This window comes from Mauremys reevesii, linkage group 7 (assembly GCF_016161935.1).
Source record: "Mauremys reevesii isolate NIE-2019 linkage group 7, ASM1616193v1, whole genome shotgun sequence".
Lineage (NCBI taxonomy): Eukaryota > Metazoa > Chordata > Testudines > Geoemydidae > Mauremys > Mauremys reevesii.
Window position 1 is genome coordinate 123560001 of NC_052629.1, and position 20752 is coordinate 123580752.

General features: G+C 46.7%; 1 protein-coding gene across 40 annotated transcripts in view; it reads left to right on the plus strand.

Annotated features, from left to right (window-relative positions):
- FHIT (fragile histidine triad diadenosine triphosphatase) overlaps window positions 1-19328 on the plus strand; it is a 997853-nt gene extending 978525 nt beyond the window's left edge. For 39 of the 40 annotated variants that reach the window (XM_039481728.1, XM_039481723.1, XM_039481722.1 and 36 more), the window contains 2 exons: window positions 5156-5265; window positions 19004-19327. In XM_039481728.1, coding sequence (XP_039337662.1) covers window positions 5156-5257 — 102 coding nt within the window. In that variant the 3' untranslated portion in view covers window positions 5258-5265; window positions 19004-19327. Of the gene's footprint in view, window positions 1-5155; window positions 5266-19003 lie in introns of all 40 variants that reach the window. The other variant, XM_039481751.1, reaches the window with a different exon arrangement.
- The last annotated feature ends 1424 nt before the right edge of the window (window positions 19329-20752 follow it).

A 20752-nucleotide genomic window follows, 5' to 3' on the forward strand; every position in this document is an offset into this window, starting at 1 on the left:
TCAGTTTCAGCATTTTCCATCGCAAATAAGCAACAAAATAACTTATTTGGGTGTAAAGATTTGTCCTGATCTTCCCAAAATTGTTTCTATAAATATGGACTGTATAGGAAAAGAAAATTCCATTTGGTTCCCTCTCTTCTTTTATATACTTTAAGAGGCTACCTATACCCGTAAGGAAAAATCCAGTCTTTGCATCTACATGGGCCATCCTGCAATGCATTAAGACAGAGACAGCATCTGATCTTACTAATTCACTTCTTGTACCTCTATGGGATAACCCTGTCTCAGGATCAAGGCCAACTCCACATTTAAGGCAGTTTGGATAGAAAAAGGATGAACAACGATTAAAAATATAATGCAAGATGATAGACTGGCCTTCTTCAAACACGTGTGGAACAAATGTCAGCTACTGCTGTCTCAGAGTTCCTTCTTTCAGTGGCTATGCCCAAGGATTCACGGCGGGTAAGGGGACAGTTGGCCCATTCCAACACTCTCACCTCTAGAAAAACATGTTAAGAAATATGGAAACAAAAGTTACTTTGTAGGAATTACTTATAGGTGGCTTAGTGCTTTGCATTACCCTCTCTATCTCAGTCTCAGAGAAGATGGGGGAAAAAACATGGCTTTCCTGTCACAACAGAAACCTGGGAGGATATCTGGTGTAATGTGAAAGAGACTTCAAGTTCTTTATCCTTGTGAGTCTTCCAGAACAGGTACTACTGGACTCCAGAACATTGTTTAATGCAAGATTGGCAGCACACCGCGAATGCTGGAGATGCAAACAGCCACATGCCAGCCTTTCACACATCCTCTACAGCTATCAAAAAGTGCATGTGTTCTGAAACCCCGTATTGCTCTCTCAACAGCTTTGTCGCTATCTCTCCTTCTCCAAGCGTGTGTATTTTAGAAGTGCTGGATGAGTCGGTGTTAGAAATGGATTGCAGTAACTATTTTAGTGGCCAAAAGAGAGATTTTGTGAAAACGGAAATCTGCAATTCCTCCCTCATACACAGACTGGCTTAGTGAGCAATCTACGACTGCATTAATGGAAAAAAGGACTCTGTCTAATAGAAATGTTGGGAAAAAATATGAGGCTGTCTGGTCACACATGAAACTATTGCATACTTTTTCGGTTTAGTATATAGTTGTCCCCAGCACTCATAGGTTGTGTTCTCACTTATTTATCACTTTAATAATTGATACCCTGAGGGTGACCAGATGTCCCGATTTGATAGGGACAGTCCCGATTTGGGGGGCTTTTTCTTATATATGCACCTATTACTCCCTACCCCTATCCTGATTTTTTACACTTGCTATCTGGTCATCCTAGATACCCTGCATGACCACTAAGGGTTCAGGTTTGTTGGTTTGTTCTTTGTTTTGTTTTTTTTTCCTTTGCCAAGTAATGAAGGTTGATTTTTGTTATTTATATGCTATTTTCATCTTCGCCGTGTATTTATATAGATTTTGTTTCATTATGTGTTTGTATTTTATAGAAAACAATACAAATAATAATGTGATAAAGGAAACAGACATGGCCCTCACTATGTATAACCTGTAAAAGCAGCGAAGTGTCCACTACTTGCATCCGACGAAGTGGGTATTCACCCACGCAAGCTCATGCTGCAAAACGTCTGTTAGTCTATAAGGTGCCACAGGATTCTTTGCTGCTTTTACAGATCCAGACTAACACGGCTCCCCCTCTGATACTTGATATGTATAACCTGTGGCTCTCATTGCTTTCCCTGATCCACCCGTGATGCCCCCTCAATTCCCCATTCATCTGCTTCTCAGCAAAACATCTTTCAGCTTCCTTCTGGGCCACCCCCGTCTTTGTGTAACCCTTTCCTGAGCTGGCCCACTAAGCCATGGCCTTCTCCTCACTGGTGTCTCTCCAGCCTCTTCTCAAAGCCTACTGGAAATTTGCCAGCTCAGGCTCTTAGCTCTGCTGTGCCGTACAGCATCCTGTGCTGAGTAACCACATGATCCTCTCAGTGTTAACCTTCTCCTTGTCACAGTGACCCTCGGCCTGCCTGTCCCCAACGCTAGAGCTGGTCTGAACATTTTCAACTACATTTCATTTTGCCAAAGTGTATTGTTTTGTCAGGGCCCAAACATTTCATGGTACTGGCTTCAGCGACATTTTCCGAGCCCCTCTTGTACCCTACCGCCAGGTGGCCAGGGCACCAGTGTGGGATGTGGGGGATCCAGGTTCAAGTCCTTGGACTGTCTGATTCAGAGCTTTTCCATCCCAGCTCACTCTGAATCAGGCAGCGCAGTGGCCCAAACCAGGCTCTCCCACACCCCATGCTGGTGCCCTCCTCACCCGGACACACACTCGGGTTTCAATCCCCAAATGGACGTTTCGACACAAGGCTGTTTTCACGACCATGTCTGAAGGAGTTTGGTTTCATTCCAGTGCAGAACGAAAACAGATTTCGAAACCTGAAGTTGCCACGAAAGGGAGTTGTCGTCCTCTGGTCAGCTCTTGCCAACCCCTGCGTGCTGGCTTGTGACCCTGCCCCGTGTCACAGCTGCCAGGAGCTCGTAGCTCCTTGAGGGAGGGAAGAGGACTCTTATGAGGTGCCTCGCCCATGTTTCACCGCTCTGCCTTATCATCAAATTACTTGGGCGGAAGACATCAGCGCTATGCCACTGTCTTTGCTGGGGCCAGGGTTTCACTCGTGGTGGGGACGAGGAAGAACATGTGCCCCAACTGCTGGTGGTTTCTGATTTCCTCTCTGGCTCCTACGCCTCCCTGCCACATTTCCAGTTTACTGCTTGGCTGCTTTCAACTCGTGTCCATCCACCCGCTGCAGGAGCCATGGCCCCTTCCTCCCATCCTTGCCCTGTCCCCCCTCCAGCTGCTAATGGGCAGGCAGGTCCCAGAGGAAAGTTTCTGGTGCAGACTTTTTTCACAGTTCTTTCTCCTAACCCCGCCTGGTTCAGTGTCTCACTGGAGAGCTGGGAGTGCAGAAGGGTAGCCAGGAGGCAGACAGTGCCCTGCGTGGCTGGGAGACAGTGGTGGTAATGGAAGAATCAAGATCCTCTCTCCCTCTTAGGTAGCCGTGGATTCAGGGGAGTAAGAGAAAGGGGCAAGTGCTCAGGGCCTGGGAGCAGGCACTGACAAGGGGAAAGTCTGCTCAGGTCCTGGAGGTGACCGCAGGAGAGAAGTGGCTCAGGACCACAACAGGGGACCAGGGCAGAGAGAGGAAGATGCTGCTCAGGACTTCTGGCAATGGGAGAAGGGGGGTCATCAGACAAAAGGGACCATGGAGGGGGACAGCCGGAGGTGTGTGAATGAGATACCAAGAAGAAGTGAGCTTCTCCATATGACACATTTGCACCATTAGTAGCTTTGGGGGCTTTAAGACTGATTGCAGGTGTTTCGTGAATTCTTTCTAGGCTACAGCTAATTACCCTCCATGAAACACAGGAAACCAAGACTGTTACCTTAATAACCCCAGACACCTTCACATGCCACCATTTGAAGATGCAGTCTCATGATTATTGGCATTCATTTAAAGACACTTAATGTCCGGGCTTCTCTGATGCAAGTCCTGGAGGCAGAAAGGATCTAGGTTGACAACATAAGCAATGTACCTTCCCCTGGTTTTTATACCTTTCTTTCTAATCCTGTGAAATTGTTACGAGATGGATTTATAACGTACCTACAGCTCATATAAAAAATGAAAATTAGTCCTCTACTAGTGGAACAGTAATACAGTTTAATTTGCCTACAGCTATTGTATCTGCCTTGATATGGAAGGTAATAGCAGAATATGAAATCTGTGTAGCAGAATGTAACACTGCCTAGGACTTTAGCTGGCAGAAGAATTCTGAGCAGGAGAAATATAGCACAAATAAAAGTATTTGTGGGTTGGATATATGCTAATAATCCTAGTTTATTGCTAAACACGCCATATATGGCAATGCAGTTTGCTTGGCAAATGTAACATTGTTTTCATCTCTGCTCTTAACTGCTTCATTTTCAGGAATAACGTTTGTTCATGAATAAGAGGTGCAAATTCATTATTTTCTGCAACTGGCTGTGACAACAACAAAAAAAAGTAGATATTGTAATGTTCTTCTTTGGAAGCACTGATGCGATGAATACGTTCTGCACCACATTCTGTACCTAGACACATTAAAAATCTGCAATGCTTTGGAGCCAAAATAAGGATTTAATGTGAATGTTTTTGATTTGTCTTCTATCCTCAGTAATAATACTCTTTGTATGATCAGTGGCAGCTATTTTTGAGGCTACATATGTGTGAATAGACAGTGGAATGAGGTTTTACCACTAAGTCTGACTGTCTCTCCTCCAATGGAGAGTCCAAGACAGTGTTTCAAATGGCCACATCAGCAATGACCGCACTTAGTGCTCACTGTGCAGTACACAGCGCTTCATTGTGTGCCTATTTGCCAAGCCCTATGCAAAGGTTAAATAATTCACATGTGTATGATTATTCCCATTCAGATGGGCAACTGAAATACAGAGTGGTTAAAGGAAAAGACAAGGTTTTGTGCCTGGGACAAGGTGTATGTATCCCGCTCTTGGCATGGGGAGGGTGGGGAAGAGAAAAAGTGCCTGTATTGAAAAGTGCCTGAATAAACCATTGGTCCTCTGCAGCACGTTGGCAGTTGGGCCTCTCTGTGCAGGAAGGTTTGGGGCCGGGGCCATGGCCACACCTGCCTGCATGGCGAAGCAAAAACCAGAGGGAAATTTAGCATAAAATTGCTATAAAATGTCATAGCGGTTGCCGCCAGCACAGCTCCCTCCAAAACACTCAACTGTCATCCCAATCCATCGATTACCCCCACATTCACAGTCACTGTTAATTATCCCATTCCTGACCTGCCTCACTCCAGAGAGCTGATTAATATCTGCTCTTCCCCTCACAAATTAACATCACTGCCAGTCCCTTCCCACCCTGAGAATCGAGCAGTACTTCCCCTTCACCATACAGAATCCATCCGTGCTCACCCTCTACATCCACACCACTCTCTCCCTTGCCCCGAGTCTGTTGATACCATTCACGGTCTAGCTCAGAGTCCATCCATACCACACACACCCACTCCCATGGCGGTTCTGAAAGGGGAAGAATTGGGAGACCATTAACTAACTCCACTCTTTGTTTTGTGTTTTCCTAAGCTGGAACGTCACGACAAAGGAGAAGAGGACTCCCCTGTCAAGTGGAGGTCTGAGGATGAAATGGCAGCCGAAGCAGCAAGCCTGAAGAAATATTTTCAGTAAAATCTGAGGTAAAGATTCCTAAGAGATGGGACAGATTGATTGATTTATGCAGCACCCAAAACGGGCATCGTAGGGTACGTCTACATTGCGAGAAAAACACTAGGTCGCAGAGCCTGGCTCAGCTGACGCAGAGCTCAGGCTGTGGGGCGATACAATGGCAGCACAACCTTTCAGACTTGGGCTGGAGTGTGGGGGAGGAGGCCTTATGAATGTGGGGAGGGTCTCAGAGCCGAGCCACCAGCCTGAGCTTGAATGTCTACATTGACGCGTTTAGCCCTGCAAGCCGAGTCAGCTGGCCTGAGCTCTGAGACTTGGTGTCACAGGTTTTTTATTGCAGTGCAGCCAGAGCTAACAGGCACAGACCTTGCCCTAAGGCGTTTAGAATCAAGCTTACGGGTAGCAAAAAAATGATAAAAGCGGCAAGAGAAGGAAGGGAGCACAAGGTTCACAAAGGAAGACCAGGCAGTTTCTTGGGTTTGTTACGTACGTAGCACTGTGGTTCCAAAAGAATCTGCTGCGTCCACTACACTCCTCAAACTCGTCAGCGCCGGCTTGGACACATGCTCAGCAAGCCATGCCCAGGAAGCAAGACCTAGCTCACTGAAACAGGCACAATTTGCTAACAGCTTCCACCCAGTGGTGTCTGGCAGGCCCCAGCTTTCCTGATATTCACAATAGGAAATAGTCTCCGTCTATGTGGGGTAACTTGATAAACGTTCACGTTTTAGAGAGAGACCACTCTGCATTTTATGCAAATATATATATAGTATATGCAAGGCCCAGTGCTAGCCCTACTGCAAGTGCTACTTTATGTTCGTAAGTCTTAACTCAGCAGTTCAGTTTCTCACTCAAAATAAACCTGCTGGGAAGCTGCACATTGTGATACATTTTCCATTGGCTCTAAAAGACGAAACCGTTTTTTGGGTGGGGGGGGAGATAAAAACAGATTGGCAAGTGCTAACGTTTGGTGCTGTAGGAACTGAGATATTTTCATCTGATACCTGGAGTCCCAGACGTGGGATCCTTCCAATAGAAATGAATTGGCCCCCTGGGACCCATCTGAGTTCTGCGAGGATGTACAGCTCTGTGATAGTGCCACAAGTTTCCTCTTCTCTTCCCCGTCGGTCGTTAGCAACGTCCAGCACACTCATTTCTCTGTTGTTTCTCACTGTTTCGTATTTTGTCTCCTAGGGAGCAGGAAGCCTATAAATCTGTCTGCCTTGTGGCTGCGACTTGCTATTTGCAGCACAGCTTGGGAAATCTTTGGCTTAAACTCCACAGGTCGCTCAGCTAATATGCGTGGCCATAATGAGTTTTGATTGTCAGTTTCTTAGCCACCGTGTCACTTGTTTTCAATTCCTCAGATCCTTTTCGCCGTGAACTTTTCCTGGCTCACCTCTCATTTATTCACAAGAGGAAGATGCAATTAGAAAATGTCCAATGTAGGCAGAAGGGAGGTATTCTTAGATGATGCACATTCAAGCACAATTATGCAATAACAAGAGGTTCTGTTTAGATAAGTAATTAACTTACTGCAGCATTCATGCAGACTGGACTTTGCTGTGCTGTATAAAAATGGAGATTGAAAAGACTGCTTGGACCCATTTCTTTTCCAATGCAGGCTCTTTCCCTGCTGTATATTTTGTAGGGCTTCTTCTGGTCTAGTTATAAATGAAAGACTCGCTGGGATTTTCAAAGGAGTCTATGTGAATTTGGTGCTCAAATGCTATTGAAATTCAATGAAAGTTGGGTGCCTAACCAAGATTCCTTTGCGTACCAGTCAGATTAATAGATCCATAGATTTCAAGGCCAGAAGGGATCATTGTGATCATCTAGTCAGACCTCCTGTATAAGACAGGCCAGAGAACTTCCCCAAAATAATTCCTAGAGCAGAGCTTTTAGGAAAACATCCAATATTGATTTTAAAATGGTCAGTGATGGAGAATCCACCACAACCCTTGGGAAGTTGTTCCAGAGGTTAATTAATCTCACCATTAAAAATGTACACCTTATTTCCAATCTAAATTTTCTATCTTAAACTTCCAGCCATTGGCTCATGTTAGACCTTTCTCTGTTAGACTGAAGAGTCCATTATTAAATATTTATTCCCCATGTAGATACCTATAACTATGATCAAGTCACCCTTTAACTTTCTCTTTGTTAAACTACATAGATTGAACTCCTTGAGTCAGTCACTATAAGGCGGGTTTTCTGATCCTTTAATTCTCATGGCTCTTCTCTGAATCCTCTCCAATTTATCAACATCCTTCTTGAACTGGACACAGGATTCCAACAGTGGTTGTGCCAGTGCCAAACACAGAGGTAAAACAACACTCTAGTCCTAGCCAAGATTCCCCTGTGTTTAATGCATCCCAGGATCACATTCACTGTTTTGGTAACAGAGTCACTTTGGGAGCTCATGTTCAGCTGATTATCCACCATGACTCCCAAATCTTTTTCAGAGTCACTGCTTCCCAGGATAGAGTCCCCATCCTGAAAGTGTGGTCTACGTTTTTTGCTCCTAGATGTATACATTTTACATTTAGCCGTATTAAAACACACATTGTTTGCTTGTGCCCAGTTTACCATCCGATCCAGATTGCTCTTTATCAGTGACCTCTCCTCTTCATTATTTACCACTCCCCCAATTTTTGTGTCATCTGCAAACTTTATCAGTGATTATTTTAGGTTTTCTTCCAGGTCATTGATAAAAATGTGAAATAGTGTAGGGCCTTGAACCCATCCCTGTGGGACCCCACTGGAAATACACCCACCCAGTGATGATTTCCCCCTAGACTCCTAGACTTTAAGTTCAGAGGAGGCCATCATGAGCACATACTCTGACCTCCTGCACATCGCAGGCCACAGAACCTCACCCACCTACTTCTGTAGTAGGCACCTAACTTCTCGGTGAGCCACTGAAGTCCTCAAATCTGGATTTAAAGACGTAAAGTTATAGAGAATCCACCATTTACTCTAATTCAAACCAGCAAGAGACCCATGCCCCATGCTGCAGAGGAAGGCACAAAACCCCCAGGGTCTCTGCCAATCTGATCCGGGGGAAAATGCTTTCTCAATCCCAAATATGGTGATCAGTTAGACCTTGAGCATGTGGGCAAGACCCAACAGGCAGATTCTTGTTGTAACTCAGAGCCTCTCCAACCACAGTTTTAACTCAGAGCCTCTCCATCTAGTGTCCCATCTCTGGCCACTGGAGATACTTGGTAATAGTAGTCACGGAGGGGCCATATGCCATTGTAGGCAATCTCATCATACTGCTCCATAAATTTAACAAGCTCAATCTTGAAACAAAGTAGGGTTTTTTGCCCCTAGTATACCGCTTTGGAGGCTGTTCCAAAACCTCATTCCTCTAATGGTTAGAAACCTTTGTCTAATTTCAAGCCTAAACTTACAGATGGCCAGTTTCTATCCATTTGTTCTTGTGCCAATATTGACCCTTAACTTAAATAACTCCACTCCCTCCCTAGTGCTTATCTCTCTGATTTGTTAGGCTAAACAAGCCAAGCTCCTTAAGTCTCCTCTTGTAAGGTAGGTTTTGAGACCTATCAGTTAGCCAGTTTTTAATCCATTTAATGTGTACCATATTAACTTTATATAATTCTAGTTTTTTAATCAAAATGTCATGTGGTACCAATTGAAGTGCCTTACAGAAGTGCATCAACACTCTTACCTTTATCAACCTAACTTGTAATCTCCTAAAAAAATGTATCAAGTTAGTTTGACAGGATCTATTCTCCATAAAGTTATGTTGACTTGCATTAATTACATTACCTTCCTTTAATTCTTTTTTAATCAAGTCCCATATCAGCTGCTGTATTATCTTGCCTGGGATCAATGTCAGACTGATGTATGATTACCCGATGTGAGATTATCTCTGTCATCACATTTACTCTTTTTTAAATGTGCATAATATTAGCTTTCTTCCTGTCTTCTGGAATTGCCCCAGTACTCCAATGCTCATTGAAAATCAGCATTAACAGTCCAAGGTGTTTTAGTATTGGGAGCATGAGACCTCTAGCATGTGTCACTCAAACTGACGTTCCCCCTGATCACACAGCTCTTACTCCTATACATTATAAACAGGTGCATAAGGAGGCGGTGGTCATCCTGTTCTAGTATCGCTAGATCCTACAGAAAGGTGCAGAAATGTAAAACCCTAAGCTAGATAGATAGTAAGAGCCCAACACTGCAAGCAGATCCACTTGGCTGCCCTTCGACCCATGTGCAGAACTCTATTAAAGTAAATGAGTTTCTGCGAGGGAGCTGAATCAGCAGCCTAGGTCAGCCCATTCAGGTATTAGGGTCCGTTCTTTTCCTAGGCCTGACACTATTAAATTATTCATGAATGGTATCCTCATCGCAAGAGGGTTTTGCCAGTTCAAGGCCATGCTTTTTAGCCTATACAGACGCTCCGAGGGTTGCGTAAACCCGACTTACGGAAATCCAGACTTATGGAAAAAGTTCCGTAAGTTTGTTTGTTTGTTTGTTTTTGGTGTAATTGTCAGAGATACGTTCCTGACTTATGCAAAACTTGACTTACGCAAGGGGTTCCAGAATGGGACGCCTTGCATAAGTCGGGGAGCTTCTGTAATTCCAAACACCAAGGCATCACTGTCAAACTCTTCTCCCTCAGAGTGTTTTTTCTTCTGATGCTAAAATGCTCTGAACTTAATGTAAAGTGCACATCCTTGGAGCTTTTCCTCCGTTGCCCACTCCCTGGACCCTGCTTTCAGCAGTAGAAAGATTGAAAACTCCTGGCAAATTAACAAAGTCACAGAAATTTTCCTTTAGTGCTGTTTTTGTTTTTCACCTCAGCAGAGTCTTAGGAGTTATCCTGGCAAATCGAAGTGCACCTGGACCCAATTTTGACTGAGATTTGAACATGGCCCATGGGAAAGTCAAAAAACGCTGAATGTAGAAATTCTGGAGGCAAAGAGCAGTGGTGGCGTAGGCCTCCTTCCCTGTTGTTCTGGTTAAGTGCCCGGCTATGAGAAATGTCAGTTCATCAAGTTTGCTCATTTTGGCCACTCTGAGCTAATGCGCTTGGTTGATTTCAAAGGGACTGCTCAGGTGCTTAAAGCTAGGTGCCTGGTTAAGCATATTGCATAGGCAGGGCTTCCAAGATTCAAATATTATATTTGACACTGTGCCTATGCAATAGTTTTGAATAATTGAAAATATTGGAACTATCTACCTAATTCGTCCCCTTCTTCGGGGTTTCTACCTCATTTTCAGAGCTTTTGGATAACTACTTACTGCAGCGTAACTGTTACATTTTAAACTCGGCTAGTACCCTCTTCAGTCGAAGTCAAAGCAACACTTGATTTTCACTAGCGAGTGGTTCATGTATCCATTGCAGGGTGTACCTCAGCAAGGGAAGCTCCTCTTTCACCTGCCAGCCTGTCCTGAGCCATTCTGCCCTGCAGGATCCAGCACTGCTCCGCTTTCCCCATGCAACACAGCCCCAGGGAGCAGGGGTAGGAATTAGGCCTTTGCTCCTGAGCAGGTTGGGCTTTAAGCTCCCAGAGCTTCCCTAGCCACCCTCAGACTTAACTTGGCCTTTTGCCATTGGCTATACAGTCACTGGGACGGTGTTATCTTTCTGCCCTGCAGTCGTCACCACAGCTTCAACTACTCACATTTCCTTCATTGATCCTTTGCAGCACTTCTTGCATGCTGCCTAGAAGCTGCCTCCTGGCATTTGCCTGTCCCCTCCTACACACGCACATACACACAATTCTGGGCCCTGCCATCCTGACCCAATGGGCTTGTGTTAACTGGTTAATTGTAATTCTTACGTAAGGGTACAATAGGTTGGCAAAATGAGATATCACATTGCAGTTAATACCTTAAAAAGACTCAGTAGCGATTTCTCTTTCCTCTCATTAATGCTTTCCAGTGTCAGCACTTGCAGATGTCTTTAGGTCAAGGAGGACTAAAATAATTGCTGATGGCTTCCTTTTCTAGAAGAAAGCAAGAGAAATATCATTTGAATATAATAGGAAGCTCTTAATTCTCTTCCTGCTACACCTGCCAAGTGCAGTTCCACCCCTGACACTCCTGACAGAGCAGCGTGCTTGAACGTTAGACCCCTGGCGAACAGAAATGTCCTGGGGGTTGCTTGAAGAAATAAATACTTTTAACATTTCCAACTGTGTGTTATTCTATGAGGGATGATAAGAAGATATTTAATTAGAGAAGATGAGAAGATACCGGTCCTCTATAATAGATGAGACTAACAGGGGAGTTCAGTTCCTAGTCGGTCACTGTTATCCGTGTGTCCCGCTTCTTTCACGTCTTTCTCCCCACTTCATTGTACTCCCAGCTCCTCGGGACGCGCCATCATCTCTAGGACACCCCCAGCTTGAGCTGTCACTCACAGAATACTTACAACCTCGCTCCAGCAAAGATTAAGCTCACGAGAAGCTGCAAGTAACTCAGGAGAGGACCGGAATTTAAAGCAAGGGACGGGGGGTGGTTCCTTTTTAAGCAATGCACTGAGCTAGCACAGCTATCCTTATTGGCTGCCCATGGTGGCACTCGCTGGCCCACTTATTCCTCGAGGGTGAAATGCACCCGTGTGCAGGCAAACACTGCAAGGTCATCGCCCCTCTTCAATCCACGTCATAGGCTTCAGTCGAACACAGCCCTGGTGCTGATCCCCTGACAGGGGTGAATTTCACTGTGTATGAAAAAGAAGGTTCACGGCCTTCAATCCATGGCTCTTTGTGATTTCTTTATGCATAGTAATGTAAAATACCTTTCGAGCCAACAGAGGTCCATGCTTCTCCCTGCTGCTCCTCCACCTCCCAACTCTGCCTTATTTAATACTGTCACAGGTGTTGAATCGAGTCAGTGTGTGATGGTCCTAGGCAATGTGAAAACTGAGCTATGTACAAAGCCAGACGCAGCCCCCGAAATGAGGGGATGTCCTCCAGCATCTCAGCCTCTGGGTCTGGTTAAATGAAACCTAAAAGGAAACTACTTTTATGGAAAAGATTTTTAAAAAAATCAGTGCTTAAGATCACAGCAGCTGAGAATTTGCTTAAAATGACCGCAAAAAGAATGGCACCTTACCTAGAACAGGCGTTTGCAGCATGAGCTTTCGTGGGTGAATACCCACTTCTTCGGATGCAAGGGTGAATACCCACTTCTTCGGATGCAAGTGACCGTTAAAATGACCGTTGCTTGGGATGTTCAGCAGCCATTCCCATCTGAGTATCACCCACCATCTGATCAGTTATTTATCCCAATGAGTTTTGTGAAATGATGTAATGTGTGAGACAGGATGAGAGAGAAAGTGCTCTTCTTTACAGAGCAACTCTTAATGCAGTGTTGACATTTTAGGATCTGTTTTCAGATGCATCTCTCCAGGTTTCTAAACATCATAGAAATCAGGAGTCTTGTTAGCAGAGTAAATGTTTTGCTGTTCTTATGTCTCCTGAATTTCAAAACACAGCACACTTGCCTGAGAATAGGCTAAAGATTAAAAGGATTCATAGGAAATAAGCTTCTGTTCTAAGGCAGCCTCAGTCTATCTGACTCCGCTCCTTGAGCTAAGACAAGAGATGGGATAGTCACAAGTTTCACTGAAGTTTCCTATTTTATCTGCAAGTGAGGAAATACTTTTATGCCATTAGAGAAGTAGTCAGCCTCAAATGTGATGTGAAAATGTCCTCCTGCATACAGAGGATTGATAGTGATACTCTGTTGCCAACTGCTTGCTGAGCTATATATAGCCAATCGCTTTTAATTGTTTAAACATGTGAATATTTTAGGTGTCATGCCAAATACAGGATTCTTTTTAAAATATTTCCAAGTAACGCATCCTGCGCACTGGGGATGGCTCTCTGAGGCAAACCCTCTCCCCCTGCCCGTGGGCGTTAGTCACCAGTCTCTGACCAAGTTGAAAAGCCATTCTTCTCTTTCTCTGGCTCCGAAGGCAGAATGGCTCCCTGAGTGCACTGGTGGAGTTCAGATCCTGCTGTCGCCACCTCCTCCAGACCAGGTTCTCAGCTGGGTGTCACAGGGTGGGATGGGCCCTGTAAGAGCGAACCGGTCCAGCCCACCTGTGCCTCCTTAACAGCCTCTTGATGGAGCCTGATAGAGGACAGCTGGTCTGTATAAAGAGCCAGAGGGGAGTAGGAAATGGGAAGAGGAAACTGTGGCAGAGGTTGAAGAAAACAGGAGATCTCTGACCCTGGGGGGATGGGTTTGGGCCTGGAAGCCAGAGGGCTAAAGAAGGATGAGAGCTGGGGAGTGGGAGGGGTTTCCCTGCTGGCCTCCTGAAGCCAGAGATAGGCTGCCCCGAAAGGGTGCTAGACCCCCTCCGAGGAAGAAAGGGATTGAGGGGTGGGGAGTCCCTGCTGGGAGAGCAGGGGAGGGCTCCAGCGAGAAGGTGCTGCGCACTGAATAACAAGCTGGTCGTGAGGAAGGGCCTCCAGCCTGAGAGAAGATGCCAGGGATGAATGCGTGGGGCTGACAGGGACATGGAGGACTCTTTGAGTTGTTTGTTTATCAATCCAGCCCCAAAGGAGTGGCATTATCGGCCGCAGGAGAGCCTCCCAGTGCAGTCATTGCTGTATGGAGCCCTGACGTGGGGAAACTGAGGCAGGGTGCGTGCTCCTCTGGCCACAAGGCGGTGCTCAGGAGGTGGCTGCCTCACTACATCCGAGCTGTGCCGGGTAACTGCAGCTGAGACCCTGACCCCTGGGAGCACAGGAAGCCTCGTCTTTGCTTGGCATTAGGACAGGCTGTTGTTTATGCTGTCTTCTCCCCCAGCCTCTCTTTCCGTTGTCACTCAGCTCTCTGGAGCAGGGGACAGCTCCTTCAGCTCGGTCACACAGGGTGAAATTCACTCTAGCCACCAGGGCTGGCTCCAGGTTTTTTGCCACCCCAAGCAAAAAAATAAATAAATAAATGCCGGAGCGCCGCCGCCGAAGCAAAGGGCCGGAGCGCCGCCCCTTGGAAAGTGCCGCCCCAAGCACATGCTTGGAACGCTGGTGCCTAGAGCCGGCCCTGCTAGGCACACAAAGCCCAACTCTTCCAGCTCCATGCAGGCAGAAAAGCTGCAGACACGAGAACCATCTCCAACCAGGACCAGGGTGTGGTGCATCTCTGCAGCCCCCGCCCCAGCCAGCTCCACAGGGTGCTTGGCCACTGGATCTGCCTTCAAGCAGATCCAATCCCCTGGCCTGCCCCACTGCAGCCTTCCACACTGGGCAGAATTCAGATCCCCGCAATAGCAGCAGGAGACTCCTCTGGAGTGGGAAGAGCAGAGGGCAAGGGAAAGGGCAAGCCATGGCCCCCCCCCCCGCCTGGCTCCCTCAGGCAGGCTGGGCTACATCTTAGCCCCGTGGCACTAACCACGCTGCATCGGTGAGATCTGACCGCGACGGCACCCAGGCAGTGTCTGCACATACTGCAATCACTGCACAAACACCCATTTTACTAATCAGCCCTAGAGTTCTACACACTCCAGCCTTAAGTGCCATTAATTATGTCTCACACACAGCAGCCTCTAAGCACCATCAATTAGAAATCAGGAACTTAGTGTCCACAGGAAACCATTATGACCTAAGAGGGTGAACCTTAAGCTCCAGAGGCAATAGGTTTCATAAAGGTCACCTTGAGAAACAGCATCATAAGCATCCGTCAATAGACGAGAATGTTCCTGGTGTGTATTTGACGTTATTTTGACTAGCTGGAAAGGTTGAAGAGAAGAATGTGTCATATTACAGGGTCTATGCTTCCCCCAAAATTAGTTTTCCTGCAATAAGAAACAAGTAAATATAAAGTAATCCCTTTTCATTTCAACGGAATGCAAGGAAAAGTTAATATCACCCGAAGCTTCCTGAACAAACACAACCTGGTCTGTGAGAGTGTCATCTGAAGTGTAAAAACTTTGTCTAACGTCTCTTAAAATATCTCTCACATGGAAGATGTAGATATAAGAGCAATGCAATTACAGTGGCTACTAATGAACCATGTAATGCATAAGGGAAAAGGTTTCCCCATAAGTGTGATGTGTTAATGTATAATGTGCCTACTGCAAAATGAATGTTGATTCTTGTTCTAGTCTGGGTGTGTCAGAGTGATATTTTCCCTTGCAGCCCAGTGAAAATGAAGAATCGAGGGAGGGCCGTCTGAGTGAAATTCACCCCAGTGCAGGGGGCCACCTGAAAGCCTCTGTACCACATCAGTCCTCATTTGAGGATTAAGTGGTGCACTGACCGAGTGCTGTCTCTGCACAGGGATGCACTTCAAAGGGGGGCTGGGCTTCCCTTTCCCTGGGGTGAGCAATATTTACTCAGCTTCGTAGGGTACCTTGAGGGCCACAGCTCAGCACCTACATCCTGTGGTTATAGCTGCAGTAGAAGCATCAGCCAGCGAGGCAGATGCATTTAATCGCACTGTACAAAGTATTACTTTTATTAGTGTTAATACTGCAAAATCAGAAGGGTCAGATGTTCTGTTCACGCAAAAGTTTGAATCCCAACTATCAACAGCCAGATATGTCGATCTGGTTTCATGCTTGATTAATCAGTGGGGAGGTGGGCATAACTTAGGGAGCGGAGCATCCTGGGATCTAGGAAAGAACGGAAGGAGAGGCACAGGGCAATGATGACGTTTCAGAGAAGACTGATGAAAAGAGGAGTCAAGGGCTTTCAGAGCTGAACCTGTGCTGAAATGGAGCTAGGGTGACAAGACTGCAAATGTGAAAAATCGGGATGGGGGTGGGGGGTAATAGAACCGATATAAGAAAAAGACCCAAAAATCAGGCCTATCCCTATAACATCGGGACATCTGGTCACCCTAAATGGAGCTGGGCTCTGATCCCTGCAGACTCATCCATGGCATGAGTTACAAGATACACTGACTAAGCAGGGAGGCCCTGTTTAAAGCAGATTCACAAGTAACTTACAGGCTGCCATGCAAGGGGCGGCATACAGTGGAGACGTCGGTGCTCAAAATGCCGCGTAGTGGGAAACATGTTTCAGGGAGAAGAGACACCCAAACAATGATGCGGGCGGGTGGTCAGACACCAAGCAAAACAGCACACTCAGCTACTAGCCAAGTGCCGTTACTGTACTGTTGTGGGCATAACGTGAGAGAGAGATTCAAAGCAGCAATCTGAATATGATCTGGTAGCTGACGCGCTCCCGTATGTGAGTTTCAATAGCCAAGCTGTGGCGATGGCAAGGTAGAAATAGCCGTTCAGGGGAGTAGATACGTGAAAAGGGAGCGATGTTGGACACGTTGTACAATTTGTCCTTCCCATTTGTCCCCTCGACAGTCACCAGAACACTTTGGTACCCATGGAAGGCCTGGTCATTGCATTCACACATGCAAACGTGTTTCTGCATGGTAGCCTTTGCATGTGCAGATGCCTAGGTATGAGCAACTGCAAACCTTCTATGGATGCAAGTTAGTGCAGACATTTGAAAACATGGTTGATGATGCAACGCAGTGATTTCAATGTAGCTTTGTCAAGGGGAGACAGTTAGATTTTCAGGGCTGTGATTGGCTGTTCTCCTTAGTCAGGACCTGCCTTGGTATTTATCTATTCCAGTGGCACCCGCCGGTCAGCGTGGCCACCAGTGTGTCTCAGGATGGGACGTACTGCGTCCTCACTGTGCACACGCAGCTTCGCTCATGAGTGCTGATCGAGGACACAGGCTGGCCCTTTGAGTCATGCTACATAGAGCACAGTAAAGGGGTGATGAAAGGGACTTTTCCTGCAAAGAACTCAAGGGTCAACTGCCTTTGATCTTTCTTTTGCGGGTGAACGTCTCTGCTTGAGGGCTGGCCCAAGGCTGGGGTATGGATTCACAGGGCACCTTGGAAGTGTCTGGGGGCGGGGGCTCCATCCAGAAGCAGGAGCAGTGAAAGTTTTCTAAAAGCAGGAGGGCCACTGGCGCCTGAAGTGTGGCCCCCACCTCCCATGTCACCACCCCCCCCAAACTCCCATCCTTGCAGCACCCCTTCCCCCGAGACCCGGCCTCCGCACCGCCCCTTCCCCCGAGACCCGGCCCCCGCACTGCCTCTTCCGCCAAGGCCCTACCCTCACACCGCCCCTTCCCCCCAAGTCCCCGCCCCCGCACCGCCCCTTCCCCCCCAGGCCCCACCCCTGCACCGCCTCTTCCCCCGAGGCCCCGCCCCCGCACCGCCTCTTCCCCCAAGGCCCCGCCTCCGCACCGCCCCTTCCCCCAAGGCCCTGCCCCCTCACCGCCTCTTCCCAAGGCCCCGCTCCGCACCGCCCCTTCCCCAAGGCCCTGCCCCTCACCGCCTCTTCCCCGAGGTCCTGCCCCCGCACCGCCTCTTGCCCCACCAAGACCATGTGCCCTGCTCGCTCCTCTCAACCCCTCCCCGCCAGATCCTTGCACCCGCATGGAGCCGCACTGACTTCACTAGGCCGCCCCAGGCATGCCGCAGCATGCGGAATCAAGCCTTCTACTGGCACAGAAGGGACTAGGATTGTAAAGTGCGTTTACAGGCAGCTCTCTGCGAGGCTGGATGGCCCAATGGCTAGGGTGGAGGGGTTCTAGGCCAAGCGCTGCCCCTGGCCTACTCTTGGCCAAATCGTTTGGCACTAGATTGACAAAAGATGCCAGATCTCAGCGTCAGGCCCCCGCTGCGAGGCACAAAGTCCCCCCTCAGGTGCTCAGAGCTCTGTTACCGGGTTGGGCTCTGCGGCTGAGCTCACACCAAACTGCTGGGGGTTGGGGAGGAGGAGAACATCCCTCATAAACAAAGCTTTTAGCTCCGTGGCTCGTGTACTCAGCTGGAATGCAGAAGACCCCTGGTTCAAGGCCCCCCGAAGGGGAGAAGGGATTTGAACGGGTCTGCCACCACTCATGCGGGTCCTGGCCAGAGGGCTCTGGGCTAGTCTGATGTGGGGTTCCCCCAGCCTCTCCTGGTGACGCTCTTGCACTGTGAATAAATAATTCTCGGCCCACTGGGCCAGAGAGAGAGCACGCATGGGACTGACTCTGTAGCCAGGTGGTTAGAGCATTCACCCAGGAGACAGATACATGGCTTCAATGACTCTTCTGATAAATAATCCCCCCTGCTCCGATTTAGGCCCCAACTCCCTCGTCTTGGCATCTCCCACAGGCAAGCCCAGACGGGGAGCCACCTAGCATGCTGGCTTTTGTGAATCCCATTCTGAAGCACCTCTCGCCCCCCATTCATCGTCTAGGGAGCCTAGACAGATAATCCAGGCTTTGTGCATTGCTGTGATTTTGTATCTACCTAAAAGTAAGGTGTGGTGACACTCAGCATGGCCATGCCTGAGTTCCCTTCCGAATCTCGCCCTTCCTCACTCTGTGGCTTAGTTTCCCTTCGGTAAAATAAACATAATGGCACTAACCTCCTTTGCAAAGTGCTTTGAGATCCACGTCTGAAAAGCTCTATATGACCACAAGGTAATATCACTATTGGCACATGGGCTTGCTCTGTATAATATAAATAGATTCCATCCAAATGGAACGTTCAAACGACTTGCTATAACCACTGTACAGTTACGGTTCTCCCCTCCAAATACTAACTGCTGCCATATGAACTGGAATATGCGCTAGCTGGCTTTAACCCTGAATATTTCATTTTCTCCATCATCATCACTGGTTCCCTTTGCACAGTGCTAATCAGCATCTAGCCAATTAACAATAAACAAACTCATTTTATCTTACTAATACAGATCAAATATGTTATGACATTTTTCAGGTGAGACAATCTGGAACAAATCCTGGAGCATAAGAAAACCAAAAAAGGGACTCATTCTCCAAGTGCTCTGTGACACTGGATCTGCAGCTAACCAGCTTAGATGACATTCCACAAACAATGGATTCATCCATGAAACACTTTATTGTACCGTTGGATAGTGGCGGGGATGAATTTCACCTAAGATGACTGACAGACTGGATTCAACACAACCTTTTGCATAATGGCTCAGATTTTTGAATGATGTACTTGGAAGTGAATCTTTTAAAATTGGCCCCGGGCCTAAACTGAAATTAAATATTAGCAGCAATATTTGTCTGGTGTGTTACATTACATTTATCTGGCTACATTACAAAACATTGGCTCCATGTTGTGCCTAACGATATTCTGTTTGTAATGTATTGTAGTGCAGAAAAATTACATCTTTTAGTACTAGTATGCGTCTCAGAAACCAAAGCTTTGTTATAGCCTGGATACAATAAGCCTGGAGAGTTACCATTTTGCTAGATAAGATTATTGAATAAGAAATGCATAAACTTGCTTAAGATCATACGTTCCTCTCTTACTTTGAATGTGTTGGTACAAAGCTGTAGGGGCTTAAAATAGTGCAATACACTTCAGGGAATTCATCAAAATGTGAAGCTGTTCATGTGCTATTCAGCACGTTACAGCCTATGATGTAAGGGTTGTTGCTTGCAACAAAACGTGTTAACTTCAGTTGGTTGTTATTCACTTGTCGTACTCGCTCAGTAATAACGCTCATCTGCAGAGCTGCTCTGAGGAGCCTCTGCAGGCATTTAGCTATTTACTGCCAGTGCATCACAGAGAATATGTGGCTGAAGTGAAGGCAAATGGACATCTAATATACTGGGAAGAGCCCTGAACAGAAGCACCAGTGGTGGCACTCTTGAACTTTGGGGAAGTTTGGCTCCCAATCCCAACCTGAGTCTGGTAGCTCAGGTCTACAGTTGTCACTAGAAGAAGGCAGCTTTTGTCATCTCTTGCCACACAGTGGTATGTGGGACAACAGTGTTCTTAATGCAGAATGGGAGAGAACGGCAGTAGCTCAGATACTCTGCAGTCGCTGCTTTAAACCACGGCAACCTGTACAGCATCTTTGCAATGGGGTTGACATGGGCCATCAGCTGTGAACATACCTGCACTTCAGAGAAGTTCGGAGTCAGATCTGAATCAGGATTCAGATGCCACCACATTGACCCGACACTACATCAAACAAAATGAAACATGCCAGCAATGTGTAACTAAATAATCCCTCTGGGAGTGTCACAGAAGCACAGTCTGATTTGAGACTTTGTGTAGACCCTGGGCATTTTCACTGTGCTTGGGCCAAAGTACGGCCAGGACCAGGGATAAATTTGGCCCATTGACTTATAAACTCTGCTGAGCAAATACAGAGAGTAACATCAGGAGCAAAACAAAGGCATTTGGCTAGTGTCAGGCTTGGCAGAATTCATTTTTTTATACTTGTGACAGATAATAGCAATGTTTATGCGTAAGTATTTTTCCAATTATTATTGATTAAAATTTTCCCAGTTACACAGAATTATGGGGTTTTATGCATTTTTTTCAGTATTTATCAATTTAAATTTTCACAGATGCAGGAAATGCTGGGGGAGGAAGCCAGACAGTTATTTAATGACAGGAGAGGTTGAGATTCAAACGGTTAAAACTTTATAATCATCAACATCACATGTCAAACTGTATGAAGTAAATATCCTCAAATCAAATTCT